General features: G+C 33.7%; 2 protein-coding genes across 3 annotated transcripts; one reads left to right on the top strand and one right to left on the bottom strand.

Annotated features, from left to right (window-relative positions):
• Window positions 1-881: 881 nt before the first annotated feature.
• LOC125813316 (zinc finger CCCH domain-containing protein 48) lies at window positions 882-9,345 on the bottom strand. The gene is made up of 9 exons (XM_049492810.1): window positions 8,596-9,345; window positions 8,330-8,425; window positions 7,659-7,748; window positions 7,380-7,481; window positions 7,113-7,256; window positions 6,836-6,955; window positions 6,692-6,751; window positions 1,531-1,628; window positions 882-1,433 (listed from the first exon to the last, which is right to left on the bottom strand). The coding sequence occupies exons 1-9, from the start codon at window positions 9,037-9,039 to the stop codon at window positions 1,292-1,294; spliced, it is 1,296 nt and encodes a 431-aa protein (XP_049348767.1). The 5' UTR covers window positions 9,040-9,345; the 3' UTR covers window positions 882-1,291.
• Window positions 9,346-18,700: 9,355 nt separating this feature from the next.
• On the top strand, window positions 18,701-22,561 carry LOC125813263 (calcium-dependent protein kinase 26). Of its 2 annotated transcripts, none has more exons than XM_049492751.1 (5): window positions 18,701-18,830; window positions 19,362-20,265; window positions 20,357-20,653; window positions 21,577-21,966; window positions 22,080-22,561. In XM_049492751.1, exons 2-5 carry the CDS (start codon window positions 19,677-19,679, stop codon window positions 22,337-22,339), a joined length of 1,536 nt encoding a protein of 511 aa, XP_049348708.1. In that variant the 5' UTR covers window positions 18,701-18,830; window positions 19,362-19,676; the 3' UTR covers window positions 22,340-22,561. The 2 variants fall into 2 exon arrangements, with proteins under 2 accessions (XP_049348708.1, XP_049348709.1); XM_049492752.1 differs by lacking the exon at window positions 18,701-18,830 and adding an exon at window positions 18,834-18,951.
• The last annotated feature ends 1,402 nt before the right edge of the window (window positions 22,562-23,963 follow it).

The following is a 23,963-nucleotide window of genomic DNA, read 5'->3' as shown; positions in this document are numbered from 1 at the left end:
TTACTTGGGCCGAGCCGGTCTGGTCTATTTGTTGAACCTTTTTTTTCTCATTAAAATAAGGAACCCTTTTATAAAATCGGTCCGATGGCTAGAAAACATAGTTATGTGACCATTTGTACAATTTACGCCTATATGCATGTATTAAAGTCAATAAAATATTGATTATGCGGCGTTGATAAGTGAATTAATTTTAGCAAGAGTTGGTTGGATTGGGCCACGACCCATTGTTTTGTCCAATAAAGATGATAAAAGAAACTGATACCATCATATAAAACAGACGTAACAAGACTTGAAATTTGAATCATCTGTAAACACAGCAAAGTTTCAAGGTTCTAGACCTGAAGACATAACAGCAATAGTAGGAACAGAACTGCACAACTCTAGATTCCTAGCTTTCTCTATTCATCCAGAGGAAAGTGAAAAACATAAGATGACATGAAAATCCACAGAGACATGCACTTATGTTCCATATATTACCTATGTACCACCAAGGAACACATCATTGCCAACAACAAGAGCATACACATGTCCAACTGGACCATCAAGACAGATGTCAGTACCTGTTTGTGCCATTTAACTGACATTTATGTCCAATTTTGGATGTGTACAACTAGGCACACGCATAGACACACATCTTACTATGGCAAATCATGTGAGACACGTTTGACATGCACCTAACCAACTCTTAATCTTAACAAACTTTTAACCTGCCAAAACAAATACAAATAGAATTAATCATTATCTTGCTGCTGCCGTTGAATGGTTTTTTGTTGCACGAATATAGGTTTCGCTGTGAACTTGGACCACATTACGGTAGTGAACTCGAAGAAAAATTGCAAAGTAGGTGACGGTAAAGTGAAATTGAACAATTGCACAACAGATCTGTTCCAGTACTACTGATGTAATTGAAACATTTTTCAATGTGCAACAGTAGTGCATACATTAGCAAACTTATTCAAGGAACACAAGAATTTTGAGCTACATCCATAACTCGTGAAAAACAATACAGGACGGCAGACCAGAAATGTCCTCCAGAGATTTACACGAATATCATGATTTTGAGTACAAACCAGACTAGGAAAAAATATGCCTGGAACCCATCAAGAGCTCAATAGTTAAAAGCAACTAAACGGCAAGGCTCTAAGCTAACTACCTCTGAAAATCAAAACTGGTACTTCTTTATCTTATTATATGTTCCTTGCTTGGTACATTTTCTCACTGGGAGAAGAAAAATAAGATAATTGCTGGCCAGCAACAAAGAAATGTTATCGCTGTAAATGCATTAATCCTCTCAAGATGTACTGCTGGATTCAGTTGACCACTTCCACACTCTAACTTGACCTGATTCATCACCAGTAAAAAATAAACCAGCAGGACCAATCTCGATTCGACGGACACTCTCCTTAGAGAATATCTTCCCCCTCTCAGAAAAGCTAACCAGAAGAAGTAATGGTGTTAAAGATCAGTCAATAATAAGAACAAAATATGAGTTCCAACAACATAGAGAGAGAGAGAGAGTGACAAACTTACGATGGCAAATCATAGACACGGATGGTGTTGTCATTGCGAGAGCAGAGCAATACAGGCTTTGCTTCTGAATCATGCATGCCACAGAGAGCAAGCACACCCTGAAGATAAGATAACATCGTTAAATGACAGAGCAAACGTCTCCAAAAAATAGATTATGAACCTAACTACAAATCATTGGAAGTTTGGCAGGCAAAGCAACCCAGCCTCAATTTCTGCTCTATATGCAATCTACTCAAATCACCAAAGTAATAGAGAAAATTTGAGTATAATAGTTAGAGTTCCACAACAATCATTTTCTCCCAGAAATGTACAACAAGATGTTAGAATATGGGATCAAACTCAAAAAAGTGTAAATTGTTGGCTGATATTGGGCACCAACTTGCATAACTAATGCAGCATTTGGTTTGTGGTATTAAATAATACCTATACTAGGTAATACGGGAATCTACGTGTTGTTTTAATTTTATGCAGGATGAAATGTGAGAATATGGGTATTGGCAATGTAGGATTAAATTATTGAAAGACCCAAATGCCCTTTCAAAATAAGCAACTCATGTATAACAGTCTTTCTTTATTAATCACCAGTATAATGAATATCGGCATAACTAGTAAATGAACCAAACAACCCTCTGAGTCCCTTAAAACATTCATGTTACAACAGTTTCACATTTTATCAACATCTAAACTTTAAGAATGATGCTACTCAAAGCATCTATGATTTTCTTTCATGACGAACCATCCAAAATATTCCAAAATGAATTCAAATTCTTCTCAGTCTCTTCCATCTGGATAGCGCAAGTTCCAAATTTAATGAATGTCATCCATTAAATTTGAGGAACATACACCAGCTTCTCCACATACTTTTACAGTGCAGAAAATTGAACTGTTTCTGTAGACTACTCATAAAAATATGTTCCACTCATCATCAAAAAAGATAAAGGCGCAAGTACCAAAACAAGTCATTGTTATTGGTGCATTGATTTTCTTATCTTCCTCTATGGTGGACATTGGATGGAGGAAAGGGGACTGAGATGATTTGGGCATGTGAAGCGGAAATGTGTGAATGCCCCAGTGAGGAGGTGTGAGAGGTTAGACATAGTCAAGGAAAGGCAGAGAGGCAGAGGTAGACCGAAAAAGTATTGGGGAAGATGATTAGACAAGATATGGAGCATCTTCCGCTTACGATGACATAACCTTAGATAGGAGGGTATGACGATCGAGGATAAGGCTAGAAGGTTAGTCGGTAGTTGAGAGTTGAGAGTTGAGAGTTGAGAGTTGAGAGTTGAGAGTTGAGAGTTGAGAGTTGAGAGTTGAGAGTTGAGAGTTGTCTTATTACTAACCTATTCATGTAATTGATTTGGTGGTAATATAGAGCATCGTGTCGGTCGTAGTATTAGCCTATGCATGTATTCTTTAGCTTTTGGTATCTAATATCTTAGTGGTTTGTTGCGTTTAGGTGATCGCACCTTGATGTTTTAGCTATGGCTCCTTACATGTGTACTCCCACTGCTTTGTATTAGTTGTCATATTTCTCTCCGCTCCCATTTTTATTTAAATTACTACTTTGATTTGCTTGAGCCGAGGGTCTATCAGAAAATATCTCGGTCTATCATAAACAATCTCTCAACCTCGAAGAGATAGTGGCCTCTCACAACCCCACTTTATGAGATTTTACCGGGTATGTTGTTGTCGTATCTATAATAAACAAAGAACTACACCAAAGATGTACTTCAATAATAATTACAATAGTAGTCAAAAGAGCAAAACCTACCACCTAAATCCCTCATAAACCGTCCAAAACATGATTTTTTGAATTTGCCAAATCCAATCCCCTTACTGAGATAATCTACAAGATGCACGTCTGGATAACATCTTCCACATAATCAAGCACACCTCCTTTAATGTTCCAAAAGAAAATTAATTCTATCTATCTCCCAATCATTCAAGTTCCTACTAAATTAGAGACTCCGGTTGCTCCCCCACTAACACATCCTGGTAGAGAGCTTTCTTCATTAACTAAAATCATGTATAAATCTGGAAACCTGTCTTTCAAAGTCGTATTGTCTATCCATTTGATTGACAACAAATTTATCCATCTTCCTATCAGATCGTACCCTATCTAGGAGCTCTTCCTGGAGACTCCTAAAGCACTTCCAAATTACAACTTTGTGGGACAAGGTGCCAGGTCTAGCAGACCAGTCTTTTCAATTAGTTGATCTTGAAATATGTTTCTGTTTTGTCTCATTCCAGTAAAATAGGACATAGCTAATGATCAGACGAAATTTTAGGCTCAATCTTCTGTTTAGAAAATTAAAAGTGTCATCGTGTACATTTGATAGCAAAATATATTAATTCTAGATGCAAAGGCATAGATACACTATTACTTCTAAGTGATGCATATTTTCCTCCATGAAGAGGAGGATCAATTAGAGAAACTTCTGAAAAATCTAATTTGGCTATATAATTCTGAGAGCACCTGTCCACAATAATACTAGTCTTTGCTGGTATTGAAATTACCCCAATGACTCATGATCAGCTCCATAACCCTTTCAGTGTGTGACTTCTAACAAAAGGTCATGCCTTTTTTTCTTGAACAGGGCCTTATATTCCAGGAAATAGCTTAAGTCTAATGTTTGTCGACGAAATCAAACAGCAAGCAAGCAATTTTTCTTAACACTCCTAGATTCTCCTGTTCAACATCCCTACAAACTTGATCACTATCACTTCTATTTCCCACTGAATCTACTCAATTGTTTGGCTAATCTCCTATTCCTGAGGCGTATTTCCTTTTCAATAACTTTATCCAAAGAAAAAACTGTTGATTCATAGACTACTATCTTATTTCTTTTTTGTAGATAATATCCTTGTATCTTTTCTTATTAGAGCTGAATAATAAATTTACTTCAGGATTCTATCTATTTTTCAAAAATCCAAATAATTCAATTTTTTGTAGAATTTAATTAATATTTAGCTTTTATAGTTTCTAAAGTATATACTGCCTTTATTTAGCAACTTTAACATTACCATCATACAACAAAGAAGCAAAACACGAGTTTTCAGAATTCAACTCACAATAAAATAATCAAGGGTCCTTGGAAAATTTATTCCCTGGGTTGTTTTCCATTTGCCTGAATCCTGACAGCAAAATACAAGAGGTTTGGTCCCCACAAGGATGGAATTTGCTCTTTAGGAGGTTTCTTAATGATTGGGAAATAGAGTGGGTATCGGATATGCTAGCTTTGATTGGAGATTTTCCTGGCACAAATCTGGAAACAGATAAATTGCTATGGAGGCATCATACTGATGGTCAATTCTATGTGAACAGAATGTATAAAAGGGATCTAGCCACAATTGCAGGGAAGAAATCAGGGCCATGGAGTACTATATGGAAAAGTGTAGCCCCTACTAAGGTGAAGTGTTTCACTTGGTTGGTAACTAGAAGGGCTTGCCTGACACATGATAAACTTCAAAAGAGGGGAAAAATTATTGCCTCAAGGTGTTATCTTTGTAAAGAGGCTCTAGAAACCAACAATCATCTGTTTCTCCACTGCAAAGTAACAACACAAGTATGGGCTCTATTCACCAATATAAAGAGCCTAAATTGGATTATGCCAGAACATACAGCAGACCTACTAAGTTGTTGGGTCAGAAGGGGAGGCAGTAAGAGCCAGAGGAGGTGGTGGAGAACAGTACCTGCTTCTATCTGGTGGATCATTTGGAAGGAGAGAAATCAGAGAATTTTTGTAGGGAAAGAATGCACTATAGGGAAGATTAAGTGGAAAGTAATTACCACTTTAGGTTTTTGGTGTAAAGAAATGAACATAGAAGAAGAAATTCAACTAGTGGATTTCATAGGAGATTTGTAAGTAGTCCTGTTTTTTTTGTTGGTTTTTCTATGTAACTAACACTTTTGGAGGTGGCCAGCATAGCCCTTAATGCTGAGGAATACAATATTACCAGTTTCAATCAAAAAAAATAATTTCACTCATAGGTTTTGCTTCGCCAAAAGGCCCTGCAGAAGGATTTTAATATGGTACTCCCTTATGAACCATTTTACATGATCATACTAATATTTGGATATTCACATAACATATATTTTTTGCTACAGTTTTCTCGAAAAAAAAAAAAAATCGAATATCTCAATTTTTAAGGAGTGCTTTATGCAGTTCCAAATATACCTTTGTATTTTAGACAAAGTAGAGCCAATCATCAATCCGAGACCAAATTAAAAGTTAAAAAGTTCTACTTTCATGTTTTAAATACCATTATGGAGCATTTTTTTTGTCTCTCTGGCATCGATTGGACCACACCCCTCACAGTTAAGGATGCATACGAGAGTTGGAGCCTATAGAAAGTTGACAAAGCCATCAAGAAGATCTGGATTATGATACCTGCTTGTATTTTTTGGTGTATTTGGTTAGAGAGGAACAAGAGATGTTTTGATGGAGAGGCAACTGCTTTAGGCATTTTGAAGACTAGGTGCATTGCAAATTTGTTTAGTTGGTCCAACTTGTATCCTACTGTTAATGCAGAACTTCAGGATTTTACTAACTCATTAGTTTTGGCTTAGATAGTTTGTATAGTTAGCCAGAGATTTTTTGTAAGCTCAAATGCCATATCTTGTAAATCTTGCATCTTCTTGATGTTGTTATTAATACCACTTATCTTATAAAAAAAACACCATTATTTGGGACAGGATACCATTTTTCTTTATAGTTTGTACCATGAATATATTACTCTTTTAGTAATTAACTCAAGAATTTTCAATAACATCAATGTAGTATGACTTCTGTTCTAGGGAGTATATTGAACCACAAGTATAACTTTATTTACTAAATACAGTTATTAAAGAATATTTCATCAAAAGTAATCACAAACCATTTTATGAATCTCTTCCCTATCAAACAAATTGATAATTCTAAGCTTCCGTCAATTTTTCTTGTGGGATTACACTGGGTATGTTGTTGAAAGCTTCCGTCAATTTTTCTTTTCTATTTTCTCTAACATATCACTTCCAGAAGGAAAATTTTAAAACTTGGTCTTCACCAAATGAGTTTGTTTTAGTTTTGACTTAATTAATACTCCGAGCCATTTATCTAGATGATATGTGAGACCAAAGAATCATAAAGTAAATGTGGACAGACAAAGCAGTCTCACTTACACAATCCTCTTGATGAGTATATGTAACCTCCAAGTTCCCACTATCATTAGCAGCCCAAACCTATAAAAACAAGCACAATCATCAACACATGATTGGATAAGATTAAGAGAGCTAAATTTTTCAAGAAAAAGAACAAACATAAACCTTTATTGTTTTGTCCAGTGAACATGATAAAAGAAACTGATCCCAGCACAGAACAGACATAACAACACTTGTATGATCTGTCAAGATCTGTAAGCACTCTAAAGTTTCAAGGTTCCACACCTGAAGACACAATAGCAGCAGTAAGAACAAAACAATAACAACTGCAAAGTCTAGGTTAAAATGCAGAACTCTAGATCCCTAGCTTTCTCTACACATCAAGAGGAAATAGAGAAACATAAAATGACAAGAGAATCCACATCGCTTCTGACCAACTTACTCTTATTGAATTGTCCATGGAACCAGAATATAATCTATTAGCTCCAACGACCAGCGATACCACATGATGGGTGTGTCCTGTCAATGCTTTGATTGGATCAAAATTGTTGGTGCTCCCATTATATTTCCATGCCAATATCCCATCCTGCAGTACTTTCCAGTTAATTTACAGACTGAAAGACCAGGTTGATAGGCAAGCACTTATGTTCCATACCATCTTCTCCTTTTCCTTTATTTAGTAAACATATAACTAACCATACACACTTACCTCCGTACCAGCAAGGAGCATATCATTGCCAACAACAAGAGCATAGACTTGTCCAACTGGCCCATTAAGACTGAGGTCAGTTCCTGTTTGAGTATTCCATGCCTGCAAAGTTATCAGACACATCCGTGAAGAAAGAATGGAATTCACTATACTAAGAGTGTTGAACGTATTTGTAAATAGATATGCATGTCTATGTATGGGATGCCCAAAGTGTGGAGAGAGAGAGAGATGAACTGCAAGCAAAGAAAGATAATAAAATAATTCTGTTTGACAATTCACCTTGACAAGATTAGTTAAACCCACAAAAATCCATGGTCCTTCACTCAGCATAGAACCTACTTCACCATCAAAATTGACAACCCCTGCACACTACAACAGGAGGAAACCACAGCATAAGAATCCATTCATGATCCTCCAAAGCTACAAACTACAGTCTCACAAATCATCATATCCAGTGGAATATTTTGGCAAGAGACTACTTGATTATACTTCAGATGGAAATCTGGAAGAATGTTTATCACATAGACAAGCTATCTGTCCTTCAGATTCAACTTCAAAATTACTTTTTTCTCTTTCTGGGTAGCTTAGAGTTTCAGAACTTGGCTTTGTTACAACTGGTCAAAAACTGAATCAATTTATTCTTTTGGTTTTACTTTCAGTACGGCAGAAGCCTCATATTTTATAATCTTAACAGGCTAACTGGAAAAAAAATTCTCCTTATTCTTGGGATGCTGTTAAAATCTGATGCAACAAAAAAGAGATAGCATTACTATTCTGGAGAAAAGTGATCAGTTCACATAGTAGGGGAAGAAGTAGAGCCGAGTAATTGACATTGTTTCTTAGATTTTCCCAGCTAATTTTTATACAATATGGGGATTTCAAGCAAAGAAGACAAAATTTTCCTGTACCAATTTTCATGTAATTATGAAAGGAAAAAGTATGAGGAGAACCTGCCCAGACTGGCAATCCCACACTCGTACTGACTTGTCCGTACACCCTGAATAAAGCTTATCCGAGCCTGATGGCAAAGCAATCCCTGTAACAACCTGTTTCAATACCCATTTAATTAACAATAACAGAATTCCAACCCAATACTGAAGAGCAAAGGAAACTGTACTGCCCCTTCAATGAACAGCAGAATCAAAATTTCAGATATAAAAACAGAACAGGATTTCACATAATGGGTCTTCACATTCTTGATAGACATAATAATCACCTTTTGGTGCCCTTCAAGTGTTGTCAACAATGTGAAGCAGTCCCCAGTAGTCCATGAATGCAAATACCTACAGGTGTTTCCATATGTACAATTCCCTTTAACCCAATAATTACAAACTTTTTCTGTCTTCCTCACAACTGCACCTCCGCCAGCAGCAGTTCTCCCCCATGTATTGTTAAAATTTGGATTTCTCCGCATTCCCGCACCTCGATTATCATCAGAAAACCCATGAGGCCGCTTCGACGACGACATTCCATTCCCTGCCGCATGTTGCTGCTGCTGTGGCGGTCCCGGTAATTCTCTATGTAAGAACGGACATGGAAATCTGTTACATCTTCCAGCCCTCCAATGAAAACAAACTTTTTGCTGTTTATTATTACTGTTGTCCCCTTGTGAAGAAGGACCCAACCGCTGGAACACACGCTTGCTTCCATCCATTTCCATTACCTTCTGTAATCTTGAATGTTCGACCCTACTCTCTCTTTGAATTTGCGAGTTTCTCGAGCTTCTGATGTGATCTTTGGGAGACAAACCCAGTGAAATTTGAAAATTCGAGCTTCTGATGTGATCAGTGGATATAAACCCAGTGACTTAGAGCGAGCGAATAGGGTTTGATCATGACAAAGGGGGATTGAGAAGCTCAATGAACTGATGATTGGATACCGTAAAGGGGAATTTCGAATCGATTATTAGGGTTTTGATGAATTGGAAACCCTAATTTTGGAGTTGCAGAAAATTAATTTGGAGGAGAAGATCGGAACAATGAGGTAAGAATGCCTCACAAGTCTCCAATTAAAAAAAAGGGACAAGTGGTATTTTGAGGTAAAATATAAGGTAAAAGTGTAAAAGTTAACAGTTTGGGGTTGTTGAGGAAAGATTTTTTAATTTCATTAATATTAATTATATATTTGTCACTTCTACCTAATTTTTAAAACTTGGAGGACTCCTGCCTAATTAACAAACTACTTTGTCACTTTTAATACACTATCCCAGATCGGATCCCCAATTTGTATACTACTTCGACAGCGTAAACTTTACGACCAGGTAAGTTACGGGGTTATTTCTTCCCCGTAAAAATAAAATTATTAAGAAACTAAGCGCCTTTAAATGATTTGAAGTTTATAATTTTTATTTAGAGTTGTAATACGCGTTTTTTTAGATTTGAATTTTTTTCATAAATATAAAAATTCAATAATTTGTGAAAATTATTAAACTTCTCAAATGCTTAGGGTTGTTTGGTACAAATATTAGTAATGCAGAGTTTATTTTTATCAAATGTTTGGTTCATTATTTTTCACTAACTTGTGTTTGAGCTAAAACTTTACAAAAAGCTTCTTTTCAATTATACCATTAAATTATTATGAATTTTTTTATTTTATCTAATTGGGTTAATGTAGATAATTGTTGGGCAATATTATTTTTTGGTGGTCTTCTAACTAGATAGGAGAAAAACAAAATTAACATGTTTGTTATTTTCTCACTTGAATTATTTAAGGGTAAATAATTTCATCTTAATAAATTGATCATGCACAAAACATCAGTTTTCTATTTAAAAAAGATATAGCATATACTTTTAAAATCGAAAAGACGGTAAATGAGAGTGAAATAGAATAAATCATCTACATTTTACACATAAAAATGACAAGTTGTAATTTTAATATGTATGCAATTTTATAAATTGCTCAAAATACAAACAATTAGAAAAACACAAATATATCAACAAATAATACATTCAATTAAGATCACAAACGTCATGTGGTGATATATTTGTCTTTTCAATTAGTAAATGTTAAACAACTCACATTTTAAATATTAATTGATTTGTATTAAATTTATTTAGCAACAAACAACTCTCTCTAAATAATTATTTTTTTTGTCTTTACATAGATATTCTCATGGTTAAATCATATGTATTACTAATACCACCAAATAGAGGTATTAGTACATCCTATAATACCATGTAGGTGTACAAATAATCAATGGATTAGTTATACATATGCCCAAAATTCCTACCAAAGATAGTACTAAATAATACCATACATAATACATAAAAAAATTTTCCTAATACTCCTTACCAAACGTCCCCTTATACAATTTTACAACATAAACACATCATAGTTCATACTTCATTCATAAGGTATCATAATATCCTAAGACGGCAAATTAATAAATCTCACATCTCCATGTTGTTTTTTAAAAAATATATATTTATAATTATATGTTATAATAAACTTTAAAATACACATAACATTATAAATATTTATCATCATGTAAATTAATAATAGTAGTAACTAATTGTTCTTTGATAAATCGAACATAATTCATGTTTTGCAATTTTTAAAATTCCTATATGATTTGTTTTTGTAATATATAAATTTATGGGTCGATTTTTTTTATAAAAAAATCAATTATAATTTGAAATTTCAAAACCTACTTTTTGAAGATATTTGAATCTGAAATCATGATTTGAAATTAAATTTTTATGCTAGTTTTACAAACAAACACTTGATCTAAAATTAAAGCTTAAAATCAAGCTCTCAAATATTATGGTCAAACGCCTACTAAGCTAAAAGCGAAGCAATATTTATTTAAAAACAAAGGGACAAAATCAATTTGTCCTAAGTAATGTGAAATGAAACAAATTTGTCATTTATTAATAGTTGTGGTAAAATATGCTCTCATCGTTACTAGTTTCATTTCAATGAAATGGAGACCCTGAAACAGATTCATGAAAATCGTCAATATATTCAAGAGGAGCAACGATGTTTGTCCTTAAACTATGCAAAAAAAGAACAAATTTGTCCTTATTTTAAAATAAAGGATAAATTGAACATTTCGCATAGCTTAAGAGAAAATTCATACGAAATGAATACATATTTACTTTTTGCTCTCTTATATGAATAATCATAATTTTTTTTGATAATTATGCAGAATGTCCGGCCATAAATTTATTTACCACATATTCAGCGTAGGTTATACATATTAGGAAAAATGATCATCTAAAATCATTCAATCTTTAAGGCACATTATCAAAGTAAATACATAGTTATAACTAAAAATTTATTTTGAGATGAAAAAATTATAAATTTTTCACTAAAAAGAGTTTTAACTTCATCAAATCAATAAACACCTTCATAAGTAGTGATCTTGAAGCAATAATAAGTTGTTGGTTTTTTTTTTTTTCGTTGTTTATCACATCTAAGAATAAGTGAGAATAAATGGGATATGAATATTCCGAAGAAGGAGAAAGAAGGGGGAGAAAGAAGTTCATCGAAGAAGGAAGGAGAAAGAACGGGGAGAAAGAAGAAGAAGAAGAATAAGAGGATGATGCAGGTGGTGGCTGAGAGAGTGGAGTTCGAAAAAAGAAGAAATAGGGGTGCAGATTAAGGGTTCGAAGAAAGAGAAATAGGGGTGAGGGTGAAGGATTTCGAAAAAAGAAAAAGAAAGTGGGGAGCTCGAAAAAGAAAATGAGGAGAAGAAGAAGAAGAAGAAGGGGATGATGCAGGTGGTGGCTGAGAGAGTGGAGTTCGAAAAAAGAAGAAATAGAGGTACAGATTGAGGGTTCGAAGAAGGAGAAATAGGGTGAAGGTGAAGGATTTCGAAGAAAGAAAAAAAAAGTGGGGAGCTCGAAAAAGAAAATGAGGAGAAGAAGAAGAAGAAGAAGGGGATGATGCAGGTGGTGGCTGAGACAGTGGAGTTCGAAAAAAGAAGAAATAGAGGTACAGATTGAGGGTTCGAAGAAGGAGAAATAGGGTGAAGGTGAAGGATTTCGAAGAAAGAAAAAGAAAGTGGGGAGCTCGAAAAAGAAAATGAGGAGAAGAAGAAGAAGAAGAAGGGGATGATGCAGGTGGTGGCTGAGACAGTGGAGTTCGAAAAAAGAAAAAATAGGGGTGCAGATTGAGGGTTCAAAGAAGGAGAAATAGGGTGAAGGTGAAGGATTTCGAAGAAAGAAAAAGAAAGTGGGGAGCTCGAAAAAGAAAATGAGGAGGTGGTGCAGGTGGTGGTTAAGGGTGGCAAGGGGTGGTGGGGTGTGAGGAAGAAAAAGGGCTAGGGTTGTTGGTGGATAGGGGTGGTGGGGTGTGAGGAAGATGAAGATAAAAATTCTTATTGGCTGAAAAGAAAATAAAAATAGCCAATTATTTTTTTTCTCTTTAATTTTTAGCTTTTTACGTGTTTTTTATTTTATTTGTCACATCAGCCATTAAGGGGGTATTTAATTCACTTGAAAGTTGTTTAGGGGGATATTTGAACACCCGTGTAGTTAAAGTATCAAAGTAAATTTTGCAACCAAGTTCAAAGGGGATTTGATGTATTTCCTCTTGTATATATTTGAAACTATCCCAAAAAAATCAATTGAATTGATTGCAAGAATAACAATTACACCACACTTTTAGGGGTCATTTGATTGGTATGCTAAGCAAACATAGATACTTTTGTGATAAAAATTTCATACAACATTATCCAAAATTTGATTATTAATCTTGTGAGAAGTTATGCAACGATTAATAATTAATATTGGGGTAAGTTATTCCTATTAGATAGTGAAATAATAATATCGAATTAGTTACCTTAAGATAAAATAATGAAAATGACAAAAATCCTCTCAGGTCCCTCAACCTCCTTTTCTATTGAATAATAAGGTGGGGGTATTCAAACAACTTTGTCTTAATTAGAAATTTTGAAATGCATGTTGTTTTTAATACAACAAATCAAACGACTGAAATAATACTAGAATAACTAATTTGAATATAACTAATTTTAACATAACTAATCTCAACATATTTTGTCTCCAAATCAAACGACTCATTGTTAAATTGATCTTGATAGTTTGAATACAAGAAGCATCTTAGGTTTTTTTTAAAAAAAATACATAAAGTTGGATTTAGGTGAAGTTTTGAATTTGAAAATATGTTTGGACTTCGACATAATTTTTCAATATATATATATATATATAAAACATGACTTGTATACATAAATTTTAAAAACTGTAAAAAATACTCAACTGTATCAAGGTCAAAACATTAGCTGCAACTGAATGATATACAAAAAAAAAAAGGGAAAATGCATAAGTACCCCCTCTGCCTATACGTTCAGGGGGTAATAGGACCTTAGTAAATGTTAGGTGTGTCTCAGGGATTTTGGGTATAGGCTGGGGGGTACTTATGCATTTTCCCAAATAAAAAACATAGAAGACTAATCTGAACAGTGAAGGTTTTTTAGGGATATGGCATAAGTACCCCCCTAGACACACCTTAACTAAACTAAGGTCCTATTACCCCCCTGAACTCATTTTTTATATAATTTTGTACACCTTTTGGCTTATGTGGCACATTCCGTGACTCCACGCAGCTCAAGCGCGTGGGAGATGTTTGGATGCCACGTAAGTCAAAAAGGTGTACAAAATTACAAATAAAATAGGTTCAGGGGGGTAATAGGACCTTAGTTTAGTTAAGGTGTGTCTCTGGAAATTCGGTAATAGTCTAGGGGGGTACTTGTACATTTTCCCGATTTTTTATAAATATAAAAGTTTGGAGTAGGGTTTGAAATTTAAACTAGTCGAATAAATATATTCATTTGTAAAAGATAGGGAAACTTCCAATCAAATATAAAAGTTCGGGACAAATTTTAAATAATTCAATGGCCGTTTCTATGCCGAAAAGAGATTTGAAGCTATTTTTGAGATTTGAACATTTAATTTCAAAAACTAAATAAATTCTATGGTCAAGCTAAGTAGATATTCAAACTTTTTAATTTTTCATTTTTTTCTTTTTAAAATCTATGATTAAACGAGAGCTTAATCTAGCTACGATATTTATTATTCAAAGAGGAACTCTTCATATAAAAGATTAATCATTTACCCACTTTCTTTTAAATTTGGGGAAAGGGTCTGATATACCCTTCAACTTTGTCATTAGGGCTGATATACCTCGTTCTGAAAGTGACTCATATATACCCCTATTATTACACAAACGACTCAGATATACCCTTTTTCTCTAACAGGAATGAAAAAAATAATTTTAAATTAATTTTTATTAAAAAAACAATCCATGTAGGGATATATTTTATCTTTCTCACACATTTTTTTTTTACTTTTTTTAATTTAACGGTAAATTTGAATTTATTATTTTGATGGTCAAATTTATTCTTTCACTTATTTTCTTATAATTTTTACTATAAATATCCTAAAAAACTTTACAGATATAAATACTAAATTAATTACAATAGCAAAAAAAGTTGTTTTATTTTTTTTTAATCTTTTTTTTCATTCGCACCTTTTTTCTTTTTATTTATCTTATTTTACACTAAAGAATGAAAAAAAATTTGAAATAAGAATAAGAAACTCAAATAATAATAAGAAGTCAAAAAATAATTTATGTGTGAAAAAGATCAAATACATAATTTTTTAAATATGAAGAATCAAAAAAATTAATTCAAAATTAATTTTATCACTTTCATAAAGGTAGGGGTATATGTGAGCCATTTTTGTAACATTGAGGGGTATATGTCTGTCAATTTTATAATGATAGGGACATATATGAGTCACTTTTGTAACGAAGGACATATCAGTTCTAAATAACAAAATTGAGAGATATATTATGATTTTTTCCCTTTATATTTTATCATATAGTCATATCAGACAGATAAACCATCACTAATAATTAAATTATGAAATCCTCATCAGGCGCTTTATTTCTTACTCATAGATTTGTTGAAGTAGTTCAATAGTTGTTGTACATTGAATGAACTGTGTCACTATGACATTATTTGGAATATTTATGTGAGCACTCAAATTTTATTAAAGAGGAACCTCATATAAATATTATCTAACAAAATTTTAATCCTAATCATGAATTTATAATAGCTATCTAAAAAAATGAAAAATTTGACACAAATGAATTCTTTTAAAATAATAATAATACTTGGAAGCATTTATTTATGATCTGGTCCATCCAAATAAAGAAACATCTTCTATCCCCTATTTCAATAAATCATTTGTTTTCTTTCAGCGAAATGATTGTAAAGTGTGAATTATCAATAAACTTATATTTAAATTCAAATTTATGGATCTGTTGATCAAGTGAAATTATTGATTAATAATGTTGAATTAATATTGGCTTAAATAAATTATTGATAAATAATGTTGAATTAAAATTACATGACTTAAATAAAGTCCAAATTATATTTGGCTCAGATTGTTAAGTTGTTAAGACGGGCCAACTCATATTCTTCAAACCCAAAGTAGTTTAAAATTACTAGGAGACAAAAATACCTCCAAGATCTTATCTCATGCCTATATAAAGGAATCTTCATAATATAAGAAAAAAGAGAAGAGAAATGCATAGAGAAACTCTATTCTTGAGTAGTGAACTGTATGTCTTTGAAATACAAAAAAGTCATTATCTCCAAGTTGAAGTTGTGATCCACAAATTCTCATATCTCCACAATTGTGATCAAAGTTTGGCCCTGCATTCGCGGTGAAATTTCAATAAATAATCCATTGATTCAAGAATGAAGCAACACTTTGAGTTGATGATCGCGGGGAGAAGAATTAGGGGATTATATCTTTTTATAATATTTTATAAAGATTGTAACCTATGCATAAATTATTGAAATCAAATTTATTACTTATCGCTATCTTTCTTGTCTTGATTATTATTATTTTCCAAAAACAAATTAAAATTTAGTCATTTACAATGATTATTACACCCAAGATATGTCACATACTTTCATTTTTAATTTATTTAAAAAGAAAAATACACTTCTAAATTTATAAAAACAATTAATTCATGCCTTTTATTTTACTTTTGGTTTAAAAAAGGAAAATCTCCAATCACATGAATATTACGCCACATTTAAAATGATAAATTTCAAAAAATTATAATCATATAAAAAGGCATAGATTTCCTTCTGAACTTGTCCCGAAAAATCAGTTACACACTTAAACTATTATAATAACCTATTACACACTTTTACTAGTTAAAAGTGAATTTATTCCCCCCCTAAAATTGACGTGACAAGATAATTAAAAATAAATAAAAAATCACGCGCACCAAATAATTATTAAAGTAAAAATAAAATAAAAAATTCTCCTTCTATTCCAACCCACCCCCCGACATCTCTTCTTCTTCATACCTTAGCCTCCACATCTTCTTCACTCACCATTAAGCTTAAATTGTCCACAAAAAGCAACCCAAAAACAAGTTGCTTAAAAAACATAACCCTTTTACCCGTAAATCTCCCAATAAAAATAATTAAAACAGTACCGGATATAATACTTGACCTAAGATTTGTTGGTTTTTATTTGTGTTTTTTAACAAGAAGTTTCTTCACATCATCGATGTGGTAAAATGTTGGGGGTTTCTTAGCCGTTGGAGCTACAGTAGGCTTTTTGAATGAATATGATGATTAATTGACTGAAAAGGGGAAGAAAATTATTTTCTATTATCCCTATCTTTTAAGAAACCTCCATGAAGAACATAGAAAAGAAAAAAAAATATATGTTCGACTCTGAAAAATATTTGCAACTGGCGAGTCACAACAAATTGTACTTCATAGTGAAGTGATACAGTGAAAGCTCGTTTTTCATGGTCAATCAATGGAAGAAACTGAAGCAGCTTTCTTGTGGTTCATTTTTAAACGACAGAATTCTTCCACTCCACAAATAAACTTCGGATTTCGGACAGTTTTCTTGACGGCCATTACTGGAAGTTTCTTCTTTATAATTTTGCTATGAAGAGAAGATATAACTATTAGATAATTTTAATAATCAAAGGGATTGTTTGGTTGGGGAACTAGTTATCCCAGGATTAACTATCATGTGGTTAGTTATCCTAGAATGACTTATCACACCATGTATATGAGATAATTTATTCGATCACTGTGCTATAAATGGTGGGATAAGTTATCCCAAACATGTCAACCAAACAAGACATCTAAATTTTATCCCAGGACTATTTATGCTTATCCCTCACACCAAACGAGGTAAAATATAGTTAACAAAAGAAAAGTTAATTATAAAGAAAACAAAACAAAAAGGATATAAAAATTTATAATTTTTGACATAGCACTGACGTATCGCTGATATGACTACGAGTGTAATACACAACATATTGTGAGAGCGACATTACATATTTAGGGTGGTATTAAATTCACTTTAAATAGTAAATATATGTAATAAATCGTCATGATATTTTAAATATGAAACTGACTTTTTAAGATATATTCAAAGAAAAATTTATGCCTTCTCCCTATAAATCTAAAAAAATTCCTTTATTTCCTAAATTCTTATCCATTCAAATAAAATGTACTCACATAAAGTGTATTTTTTTCAGGTCTACATAAAAACTAAGATTCTGAGAGATGACGGATGATGTCACGTTCAAAGGGTATCTGCATTATTTATGTACGTACGTACACAACTCAGAAAGGTAGGGCAAATGGGTATAAAAAATAATGATAATTAAATTCAAATATTTAAAATTCAAAAGCAATGGAACCTAACCAAACAACAAAGCACCAAAGGAAATTCATTCGTGGTGCATCGGATGAAATTACTTTCTTTTTTTTAATTAAATATTTTAATTTTGAGTTTTTGATATAAAAAAATTCTAGTAATAAGTAATTTTTCATAGTGAACCCTGCAATAACGTGAATTCAAATTAATCGAATTTCAACACGTATATTAGACATATACCAATGCAGTTGTTTTTTAAAATAAAAAATCTTGATTTTGATTCTTGGTAATAAGTGTTTTTCAAAATGATTCCTACATCACGCAAATTCAAATGAATTTTTCCATAATGAACCCTGTAACAACGTAGAGTTTCAACACGTATATCAGACGTAAAGTTTCAACACGTATATCAGATATGGACCAACGAAACTACTTTTTTTAATCAAAGACCTTGATTTCATGAAAAGATTCATGATAATACATGATTTTTTCAAAATAAATTTAACACCATATAAATTTAAATTAATGAAATTTCAATACGAATATCAGACACATGAACAAAGAAGCAAAAAGTAAAAAGCAAGAAAGAAAATAAATACTATAGCACAACGCAAAAGACTCCGCGTATAGAAATCAAATTAATATTGTGTGTAGGGGTTGGGTTTAAGCTTAAGAACTTTGAAGGCGACCAGACAGCCCCACTCCACAGGTGGTCTCTTTCTCTCCCTGTGGGTTGTGGGCAAAGAAATTGATAGCAACTCCGACCCAATTCCCTTCTCTGGTTCGTGATTTTGTCTTGCCCCTTCTTTGTATTTGTATCTTTTACCTTTGATTTGAAAAAAAGTTCGTTTTTTTATGCGTTTCTTGAAAAAAATGGATCTGGGTCTTTTTCTGTTTTCGAGGTTCTCGTCAGTTTGAATATGTTTCTTGGAGCCATCTTTCTTTATGTGTGTTTTCTGCTTGTGGGTGTTTGCTAGTTTGTGTTTTGGGAGTTGATCAGGGTGTTAAATTGTTTTTCTTGGTGACGTATGTTGTTGATTTTATTGGCTAGTTGGGTTTAGTTGTGAAAATGTGTAGAGTACAGTATCTTTTTTTTTTGAAATATTAAATCTTTTTTCTTTATGTTTGTTGTTTGTTGTTTTCGTTTTATTAACAGACTGATAGTTGTAGGATCTGTCCAAAGATAGGCTTAGCTGAATTTTGTTTTTGTACTGTGGTTTTTCTGAAAGTTATTATCTTGTAAATTGTAAGAACTTCAATTTGCAGTATGTGAACTTGAAATTGAGTTTGTGCACGCTTTTTGACTTGTCAGATCCAGCTGGTTTTCACGTTTGCAGCTTAGAGTATGATCTTGTGATGTGACGAGTTTATTATTATTGGGCATAATGACCAGATTAGTTGAACGGCAAATGTAGACACAGACTTCACCATCTGGTTATTGGAAGCTTCTTTTAGTATGTTGACCAAATTTGTATGGTTCAAAATCAATTATTTTGACTTGAAAATTTTGTTTTCCTAGTTGTTGGAGAGGATAACTTCGACAAGGTAGTCAGTGTTTTCGAGATTGGAGAAACGGAAGTTGAGATCTTCATTGGTATCCTCTGGTTATATTGGGTTCAATTCTCGTATGGCTGTTGCCAAGAGCAACAGCAACACTGAATCATCATTTTATACATCATGTTGCTATAAAGTTGCAAACTTGAGTGGGACCATTTTGGATGCAAGTCATACTGCCAATCTGCATGATCGTTACATTCTTGGAGAACAGCTGGGCTGGGGGCAGTTTGGGATAATCAGGACATGCTCTGACAAGTTCACCGGAGAGGTGTTGGCCTGCAAATCAATTGCAAAAAATAGATTGGTGACTCAGGAGGATGTGCGAAGTGTCAAGCTTGAAATTGAAATAATGACCAGGCTTTCTGGCCACCCAAATGTTGTAGATCTCAAGGCGGTTTATGAGGAAGAAGATTGTGTACATCTAGTAATGGAGCTTTGTGCTGGGGGAGAACTTTTCCACCAGCTGGAGAGGCATGGTAGATTTTCCGAGGCTGAGGCCAGGGTTCTCTTCCATGACCTAATGGCAGTGGTGATGTACTGTCATCATAAAGGCATTGTACACAGAGATCTTAAGCCAGAGAACATTCTCTTGGCTACAAAGGGTTCTTCTTCTCCGATAAAATTAGCTGATTTTGGTCTCGCAACTTACATCAAGCCAGGTATAATTTCTCCTTTCCTTTGAAAAACTTATATGCAACATTGTTATACCTATTCTGATCATTTTATGCATCATCAACTTTCTCATTCCAGGTCAAAGTTTGCATGGTACTGTTGGCAGCCCATTTTATATAGCTCCCGAGGTCCTGGCAGGAGGTTATAATGAAGCAGCTGATATCTGGAGCACTGGTGTTATTCTTTACATTCTTCTTAGTGGAATACCACCATTTTGGGGGAAGACAAAGTCAAAGATCTTTGATGCTGTCAGGGCAGCTGATTTGCGGTTTCCTTCTGATCGCTGGGATACAATATCATCTTCAGCAAAAGAGTTGATTAAAGGAATGCTATGTACGGATCCTTCCCAGAGGCTTACACCTCAGCAAATTCTAGGTATAATATGCATGATATTTATCAAATTCATTATACTTGTTACCTAAATAGAACTGATGAATAATCTTGACAAAGAAAATAGAACTGATGAATGACGTTTGATGCATCAAAAATGTATATTTATTTGTGTTTGACATCAGTAATTGATTTGAAAAGATAGATAGATCAAGCACATAAGCTTGTGAATATAGAATGAACCTACTAAGGGTAGAAGTGGATAGTAAACTGTGAAAACCAGAATATCTAGAATTTCATTAGATATGTAACTGCATCAGATCCGTAAATTTCTGAAGGACTTGCTATCTTATGTTCTTCTAAAAAATTATTCTTATTCCTGTGGATATGAAATTGTTGGAGTGCAGCTGTACCATGTTTTTGACCTCTACAACATGATATATCGTATTTGCTACCACATTTTCTTTGTGCTCTCAGCCTGCTTCTCAAGATGATGAATCTTCAAAATTCCTCAGTCAATGGATTGAATTTTTCTTACCTAAGCTGGAATCTAATTTTGGAAGATCCAATTCATAAAATCCTTCAGGGTGACCCAGTAGTTTGAGTTTGGGACTTCCATGTTGGAGGTCTCAAGTTCGAAACCCCTTGCCAGCGAAAGCAAGGGGTTTGCCTTCTGGGTCAAGCTTGTCACACCGGGTTTGCCTAGTGTGGATTATCTTTCCTGTGTGGTTTGCTGTGTGGTTTGCGAGCTATTGCATAGGAGTGGCGGTTTTACCCTATGCGCACCCAAAGGGTAGCGGCTGCGGTTTTCCTTGTCATAAAAAAAAAGATCCAATTCATAAATTGATTTTCTCTGATTGAGATAGATTTTTCAGTTCTTAATCTAAGTAGTGAAGCAGTTGAAGATGTATCAGTTGGGACGCTTACTTCTTGTCTTACCTCAAACTTATGATTTTGTCACTAAACAGATCATGCTTGGGTACGGGATATCTCACCGCATTTCAATGAGCCATGCCTAAAAGTGCATTCAGATGAAGCCTCCTGCTGCTCTTCTCTTATGACTCGGAATCAGGATATCAGTTTTGGCACAGGTTCTGCCGTTTTAATTGATGCCCAATCGCCAAAATTCACGTGCAAGTCATCATTTTCTACGTTACTAACCGAACAATCAACAACTTCCTATGGATCCGCTGTATTCTCTTTCAGTAGTACTAATGGATCAAATGGCCATGACTTTGCTTCTCCTGTTCTAACACTGCCTAGTTTTACATTCTTCGGCTCAAGTTTAGTTGTTGATCAAGGGAGTTATGAAGTTGATTTGTCTGTTAGGGCATCTGATGTGGATTTACTTCATAAAGGTAATTTCACAGTTTTTTTAAAAAAATTTCATCTTAAACTGTAAATTGCTATATCCAAAGTTATATGTCCGTCTGGAGTCCTAGGATTTAAACCTATTAGACTCATGTCACAGATGCCAGTGTGGGAAAGGTGTTTATGTTGTCAGAGTCTCCTGTAAGCTTTGAGCAAGTGGTAAGAGATAAGACAGCAGAAGTTAGAAAGAGTGGATCAAATGGATCTAGAACTCTGGGCATCCAGAGCAGGAGGAACCATACAATTGGTCTTGGTGAATTTGAGCAGATTGATATTGTGGTGACCGAAACAGTTATCCGATGGGCGTCGTGCACATGTCTTCCTACTGCCACATCACTCAGGTCGTCTCTTGTCTGCTGAAAGTGTAGATGACTTTATGGCTTAACTTGTCAGTGGCTTGTGCTGAGAAAAAGAGTTGTTAACCTTGATGTTCACTTAATGAGGTCATGTAACATGTTAGATTCATGAGCTTCTGGACTAAACTGTCAAAGCTTTTTTGCAACTCACAAGTTTGATTTTTGGTAAAATGTCGTACCATAAAATGATGTTTTCTTGAGTTACAAAGCTTTTGTCTATCGTTAATGTGAAGGGGAGTGAGTCAATTGCTTACGAGGCTTTTCCACATGTATAATGTTTCTGTCCTGATATTCAATGAGTTTGCATGGCCATCCGGTATCTGTGTAGCATTTCATTTGCCTTGGTCCGAATATGGGTGTTCGACGTACATTTTCACTAGATACATGAGCTTGTTTTAATGCAGAAACTTATATAAACAACAATAGCCTGCTATTACTGCAAGGTCTTTAATCAGAGTTTGAGCTTCAAAAATGGCTGCACAAGATGAATGCAATTATCTTTACATGGTCGTTAGGTAGGATGTATTAGATTCTATATTAGACATGACATTATTTAATTCTTTGTTTGGTAGGATTTTTAGCTTATGTATATAACTAAAAGTATCATACTTGGGAAATCATGGTATTAGACTTTTGGTAATACAATGGTTATTAATACATGGCACGAGTAAAGACATAACTGCCGTTAATACATCAAATCAAACAATGTATAAACATAATCCCAACATTACTAAATACACCCTATTCAACACTATTCTTATGCACTATCAAACGATCCCTAAAGTTTCAACTTATATAACTGATTGGATAAAACCGACACTGTTAGTGCAATGTAATCGGTTGTTGCAGGTTATTACTCTGTTTTCTAGGTTATTACTATCATTCTTGATATGAAGAGCTAACTTAAACTAATTGTGTGGGAGCTTTTTTACATTGTCAGTGCATATAATATAAACTCTATTTTTAAAGTTTTGATGTGGCTTGTTTTGTACTCTCATTTACTTAAAGAATACAATTAATCCTTTCTTGTGATTGCCAAAGAGCTGACTTTAGAGTTGTTTATGGTGTGATCTTTTTACTTTTCAAGAAATATAGTTGTATAAGTTATCCCATTGTGCAACCATGTGAGGAGATGGTAGACAAAATGATGGGTTTTTTCTCTTTTTTCCGCGTTGACATGTCCCAAACTATTAATTAAAATTTAAAACTATAGCTTATATGGGGTTTCTCTTTTTAGAATTGGTACTTTGGGTGGAGTGGTCTTGTTCCCACCTCCACATGGCCATGGAGAATAAAATGTTGGTGCAAATACAATTAGACATTGACTATAATAATAATAATGGGAAATGAGGATATGAATGGTGGAGGGACCATCCAACTAAGGATTTTTTTATTTTGCTTTCATAATCGACAAGATTCACTATTACAATTTGTCTTGTTTATGCTTTCCACGACTCTGATCTGTTTTTGCTCTGTCCTTGTAGGTACTCTTTCCTTTATTAAAGTTTTGTTTCAAAGTAAAAATCATACCAGTTGCCGCTTTAGGGCTACTAATTTGAATGTGTATCCAAAAGTCTTACGTATTGTATCACGATCACCTCATATTGATATAAACAAGAAGGAATCCC

Source organism: Solanum verrucosum, unplaced genomic scaffold (assembly GCF_900185275.1).
Source record: "Solanum verrucosum unplaced genomic scaffold, falcon-dt-bn FXZP01000189.1, whole genome shotgun sequence".
NCBI lineage: Eukaryota > Viridiplantae > Streptophyta > Magnoliopsida > Solanales > Solanaceae > Solanum > Solanum verrucosum.
The sequence above is the reverse complement of the archived record's forward strand: the minus strand, read 5'-3'. Positions and strand labels throughout refer to the sequence as shown.

Excerpts from the sequence above, each read along its gene's own strand:
- LOC125813316 (XM_049492810.1), bottom strand. The coding sequence starts at position 9,039 with ATGGAAATGGATGGAAGCAAGCGTGTGTTCCAGCGGTTGGGTCCTTCT. Across the intron at positions 7,749-8,329 it reads GGGATTGCCAGTCTGGGCAG|TGTGCAGGGGTTGTCAATTT; the intron begins GTTCTCCTCATA and ends CTCCTGTTGTAG. Across the intron at positions 1,629-6,691 it reads ATACTCATCAAGAGGATTGT|GGTGTGCTTGCTCTCTGTGG; the intron begins GTAAGTGAGACT and ends TCTTATCTTCAG.
- LOC125813263 (XM_049492751.1), top strand. The coding sequence starts at position 19,677 with ATGGCTGTTGCCAAGAGCAACAGCAACACTGAATCATCATTTTATACA. Across the intron at positions 20,654-21,576 it reads TACACCTCAGCAAATTCTAG|ATCATGCTTGGGTACGGGAT; the intron begins GTATAATATGCA and ends GTCACTAAACAG. Across the intron at positions 21,967-22,079 it reads TGTGGATTTACTTCATAAAG|ATGCCAGTGTGGGAAAGGTG; the intron begins GTAATTTCACAG and ends CTCATGTCACAG.